Raw genomic sequence first — 5,948 nt, 5'->3', positions numbered from 1 at the left:
GGGGTGGATCTAGAGGGGTTTCTGAGGTTCCCAGAAACTAGTCAAGTGTATTCAGGCAATCAAATTATATTTTACAGTGATTTGCAACGGTACAAAGGTTCAGATCGAAATACTCTAATAGACCAGTCAACCACTGTAATAGAACAGCCACATTTTGTATTTCTCTTAAGAACTGTAAGTTGTGAGCTAGCTACTTTATTTACCTGTGCCAACACAGTATAAAATAGCCCAAAATCTTATAACAGGGTATTAAAATTTTCCTGGGACATGCCCCAAGACCCCCAGAACAACACACATGTCTGTCGTATGCTTCAAATGTCAAATTTGCTCTGTCCCTTAACTCTTTAGTCTGTACCTGATACTGTACCAGAGAGCAAGCACAATTAAGCAGCCTACATTATACCTAACATATTTATATTTTTAAACTGTCAATGTTGCTACCAGATTCAATTTCAAATTACACAATTTTATGGAAAATCTTACCCCCATACCTCCCTAGATTTAAATATGCGTCTAGCAAAGGTTTGGAAACCACTCACCAAAATTCCTGGGACTGCCCTTGCAGTATATAATATTTTCAAATAAAATTACTTCCAACTGAGGATCTAGCTACAGTATATAACTATATAGTTCCTTTTTTATCAGATCTCACAATCTTTCATCACAATAATAGATTCTATCTTGTATGTGATATAATTTCCTAGTCCCCAGACTACCTAGCTCTAGCCTCACCCCTCTCCCAGAAGTAGTATCTCCTAGATCCACCTATGACACTCATGCAGGGCCCAACAAGTTTGGAGGGACCACTGTATTAGCTAAACTCTGCATCCTTTAGCTATATGACAGTTTAGGAGTTTAGTCAGTATTACAACTGCTAGAGAATAATGATGCTATTTCAATACAGCATTATGGAAAAAATTACCAAATATAATCTCAGTAGTTCCTGTGGGGGCATGCTCCCTAAATAGAACCAGCTGTCGACTTGTCTTAGCCACCCAATATAGCTACCTCTGCAGGGGCGGATCCAGAGTTTGGCAAGAGGGGGGGCACCTTGCTGAAAACTGAAAAACAGTTGAAGACCAAAAAAACTTGCTGAAAACCAGTTGAAGACCAGAAAAAAAAGGTCACAACAATAATAGCTGGTTATCCTTTACCAACTATATCACGTCTGTTATGTAAAATAAAATCCTATTTATAGCTTCATAGGTAAGCTACACTGCCTCATGAACATTGTGAATGCTTTATTAGAGTAATTGACTGCTCTATTAGAGTATCTCGATCTTGTATGCACTTTCTTGAAAGGTGGGGGGCATTTGCCCCAAATTCCCCATCCTGGATCCGCCATTGCTCTGGTAGCAATCCCTTTCCCTCCCCCGAAATCCTGCTGTCAGAAACTTCCCACCAGTATATCTACCTTTGCTCCGTCTAATAGCTAGCGTTTATCAACTAGCTTAGCTCTCTGTATCTTGCAGCATAGCACTTCTTAGACTAGTGTAGTACATTGCAATTATGCAAGTTTTAAGCTTACGTCATTATGTATGCGCCATTATACGTAATTCATAGCCTTGAAAGTCGTGGGGCGTGCGCTATTCTATCTCAATCTCGATTTCAATCTTGGGTAGAAGTTGAGAGGTACTCAAGGCGGCAGAAGCTGTGAATTCCAAATCTTCATCGTTATAGTGTTCAGAATTCAGATGGGTGAAATTTCAGTTGCAGTTCGTGTTGTTTACAACGGTGGTTGTGACTCATCAAGAGATGAATTTGAAAGACTCTCAGCTGCAATAATAGACGCATTCCGAAGCACGGAAGTAACTTCTGACATTCCAGAAAACATTCAAAATGTTCGTGGTAAGCACATTTAGAACCCAGCGTTACATTTTAATGTGTTAAATTTTTGTTTTTCTTGCTGAAGCTGAGCTAGAGCCATTTGAAGTGTTTGTGAACAATGTCCTGGTCTACTCCAAACGTTATGCTCGTCAATATCCTGACCGTGAGGAGGTGAGTATTGAATCATGATGTGGCATATACTCATGCACTGTACAAAAAAGCTCCAGACAGCATTGCATTCACATCAGCACATGTGACATGCATGTGGTCCATTAACAGTTTGCAAACAAAGATTGTGTATTGTGTTGAGCATAATAGATGCTGGGGTTAATGTAGCCAGAAGAACACCCTAGATATGCTCGTAATACACATGTGCATGGGAATTTCACAACTGGCTTCTGATCTCATTGTATAATCTGTCTTACAGATTGTACAAGTGGTTCAGGAAGTTTACAATGGAGTCTGGCCACCGAGGAGAATAGATGGTGGACCTCGTATCATCTGTAATGTATTATGATTAGCTTACTCAGATAGAAGATGTGATTTACTCCAGTTGAAGCTGCCGACTGATAATGATACTAAAACAACCCTGTAATGACTTGGTAACTGTTATAATGGATCGACAATCTGTTTGTGTGGATAAATTGATATGTTTGCGCTATAATGTATCCTCACCATTGGGAACTTGTTTGAAACGTTCTGCATGATAACTCTAATTGATGTTGGACAATAATTTTTCATCAGGTTCGGTGTTAATTTAGTTTTATGTGAGTACACATGTATAAAACGTGACATGCATCATATCAGGGGTGGGTTTAGAGGGAGCTACGTAGATCTGTCCTTGCGTACCACAATTTGTAGTATTTTGTATTGTAGACAATCATGTGTGGCATCAATAAGATTTGTGAACTTTGTGAGTGTTTAGTCCACTGATGATGTGATAGAATGTAGCCACTTGGTAAACTATTTATCATTTCTTGCCAATTATTCTCCAGTGTTTATCTTGCTAGTTAATCAAAGGATATTAGCAATGTAACTTAGATAACTTTCAACCCCAATACTGATACAAGTTGGACAGTTGTATATAACAAGCCACACTAATTCCTAGTCCTCTTTCATCATGCTATAGATCTTCCACTGACAAGAATGAGATGTATTTGTATAGTGTTATGGTAAGATTAAATACAAATTTTATAAGCAGTGAAGTACACCATTTGTTGTGCAACTGTAAACAAGTACATGTAGCTACTTGACCTCTACTATGAGACTGTGAAATAACAAACAAGTCATGTATGTTTACTGTTCCAATACTTGTTTCTTCAGCAGTTTGAGTTAAGACACATGTGGTGTGCTCAGCTATCTTCTTCCTTATCCACTTCCTCTGTTACAAAGTGCTCCTCTACTAGAATGTTACATCTACAGCCATAGCCACCATGCATACACATTCCTGTACTGTAACTAATAACTTCAGTTGGTTTACAAGGCTAACAGCCCTTGCATGCATTCTTATAAAGTGCACAAATGTTGGACGTGAAAGGAGGAAGGACATTTTGAGTCTCAAGACAACTGATAAACATCATGAGGGTTAAATCATTATATTAACTATAGCAAACAAAAGAAGTCAACAATGATGATTTTGAACAAACAGACAGCAATCAATACGACCAGTATTTTGACACCTTAGTTTACCATCAGGTAAGATTTCATATCCATTAGAAGTACAAGAACTCTACAGCTGTCCTTGCCCTGGTAAATGGGACTCAATCTATCAACTCAAAGTACAAGCTAGTGTTGACAGCTAATAGCCCTGAACTTCTGTTGGTGCATGACATGAGATACAGATCTCTGCAGCTAGCATATTACCAAACACCATTACATATAAGAAAGGAAAAATACAGCAACCCAGAATAGCTGTAGCTAGTAGGAAAAAGCCTAAAAGTTTATAAAGTACACTGTAGTAGTGCTTCTTGAGGGAGACCTCCATTGGCATGAAAGGAGACATGTCCACTTATCTGATCCTCTGACAGTAGGAATGATGTTTGGTAGTTGTTGTGCTTCTTCTTATATAATGGCAGATATAATGATGGAGAACTGTTGAAGGAAGCATAACAGCAAAGGTTCTGGCATTTACAAAATATTTCTCTTTGAATGGTTGTCCCTGAAGCAACTCATTACATTGTCCAGATGAGGACACTATATACTCATTCTTATTACTGACAGGTTGTATGTAACTCTTGCTCAATAATAATCACATGCACAATTCAAAAAGAATTAAGAGGTTATTACACTGTATAGCAATGCAAATTTTTAGCCTTTAGAATAACACATTTAGTGACTTTACATCTACGAAGTGCCACCCAATAATACACATAATCAGTCAGTTAAATTCTTGGTTCACTAAGCTAACCATTCCTTATATACACCAACTATACAGTTTAAATATTTTGCTTGTGGAAATGTGGAAACACAGGAGCTATAGCAGCTGTCACTTATATAATACAAACTGTTTACACACCTTAGTGTTTTACTTTACCTCTTTACAAGACCTGTCATGTGATACACCTCTGAAACAATAAACACTGAATGTAAAAGTACAAACAATTTTCTATCACAACAACTTAAACTTTAGCTTTATAGTTGATTGTCAACATGTATTCATACAGTAGTCCCACCATCATCAATAAAACTAAACACTGCTATTGGAATAGTAGAAGTGACTGTTCTATTAGAGTGTTTTGTCTAAGATGTGCATTCTATTAGAGTAATTGAATGGGGCTCTGTTCATCCAAACTTTCCAATCATCAAATGTAACATTGATTATTAGGCAATTTTCATGGTGACAATAGTGAATATGGGATTGAAACCTTACAGAATTTATGGAATCAGGTCCTGTGGTATTATTGGCTCTAATTTGTAACTGTTGCTGCTCACAGGAGGAGAGAAGTGGAGAATAATATTAATGAATATGTAGACATTCACTTCATGTTAACAATAAGGGCCAAAAACTTATAATTATTTTAAAACAATAACACTTTCATTATTTCAGTATCACAGTTGGTGGACATAGCAGCACAGATATGACGTCCACCATCTACAATCTCTTCTGTAATTGTAGACTGTATTTGAAAGTACTTCTAATTCCTTTTCAATATTAGCTTTGTACTCCCTATACTAGATCCTTCTTCAAGCTCTGCTCCATTATTTGTACTGTCAGAAGCTAAAATAGGTGTTAGTTGTGGCCGAAACTAGTTGTGTATATATGTGATAGTTTTATTATGGCGAAGGGGTCATAGTTGTAGAAGTCAGATTGAAATAGCAACCTGCACCACACAACAGTGGCTATATGAAGTCACAGTTATGTGTCCAATCTGCATTTTCAAAAGGTTTCTTTTTTGGGGCACCATTTGACTTAAAATGCAATCAGTGTAGCTAGCTAGTCTTTGCTTGCTGTGACAGTCTACTATTATGCAATGCCTTAAAATCCAATAGCAGTGTATACTGTTTTCCAATAAAATTACTTCCAACTGAACATCTAGCTACAGTATATAACTATATAGTTCCTTTTTTATCAGATCTCAATTTGTTCACAATCTTTCATCACAATAATAGATTCTATCTTGTATGTGATGTAATTTCCTAGTCCCCAGACCACCTACGTAGCTCTAGCATATGCACATTCTGAACATACATGTACTCCATGCACACTCTGGTGAGTTTTTCCCCCTCCACTGACTCTGTATTTGACAGTTAAATTACAGTGCTTGCTACCAGCAAGTCTCTGTGAACAATCTGTTGAATTTAATTAATTTTCTTGGCCTGACACAGCAATTTCTAATTAAGTTGCTTATCAGGAGGATGTTGGATTATCCTGCCTGTAAAAATATTTCATCCTCTCAGAGAATTTTCTTACTTAATTAACTGTTGTAAATGCTTTTTCTTTGTAAATACATCTTCCTTGTCATTCCCACACAAGTTCCTTTTGTGGTCACATGCGTCCAAGGACTTATATACCTGCCATTTATTTGTTTAATATTTTGTTCTTGTTAATGTTATTGTTTGTTTGTACACTTTCTGCATCAATTATCAATGGTGGTTTCATTTCAACATCATATACTTTGAAC

General features: G+C 37.1%; 1 protein-coding gene across 1 annotated transcript; it reads left to right on the top strand.

The window, feature by feature from the left end:
- Window positions 1-1,577: 1,577 nt before the first annotated feature.
- On the top strand, window positions 1,578-2,495 carry LOC136239401 (uncharacterized). The gene is made up of 3 exons (XM_066030135.1): window positions 1,578-1,848; window positions 1,913-1,998; window positions 2,255-2,495. The coding sequence occupies exons 1-3, from the start codon at window positions 1,695-1,697 to the stop codon at window positions 2,342-2,344; spliced, it is 330 nt and encodes a 109-aa protein (XP_065886207.1). The 5' UTR covers window positions 1,578-1,694; the 3' UTR covers window positions 2,345-2,495.
- Window positions 2,496-5,948: the final 3,453 nt, after the last annotated feature.

This window comes from Dysidea avara, chromosome 11, assembly GCF_963678975.1.
Source record: "Dysidea avara chromosome 11, odDysAvar1.4, whole genome shotgun sequence".
Classification (NCBI taxonomy): domain Eukaryota; kingdom Metazoa; phylum Porifera; class Demospongiae; order Dictyoceratida; family Dysideidae; genus Dysidea; species Dysidea avara.
Note: the sequence above shows the minus strand (reverse complement) of the source record. Positions and strands in the feature narration are given on the sequence as shown.

Coding starts and splice junctions, on each gene's coding strand:
- LOC136239401 (XM_066030135.1), top strand. CDS start 1,695: ATGGGTGAAATTTCAGTTGCAGTTCGTGTTGTTTACAACGGTGGTTGT. Junction 1,849..1,912: donor AAACATTCAAAATGTTCGTG/GTAAGCACATTT, acceptor TTCTTGCTGAAG/CTGAGCTAGAGCCATTTGAA. Junction 1,999..2,254: donor AATATCCTGACCGTGAGGAG/GTGAGTATTGAA, acceptor TCTGTCTTACAG/ATTGTACAAGTGGTTCAGGA.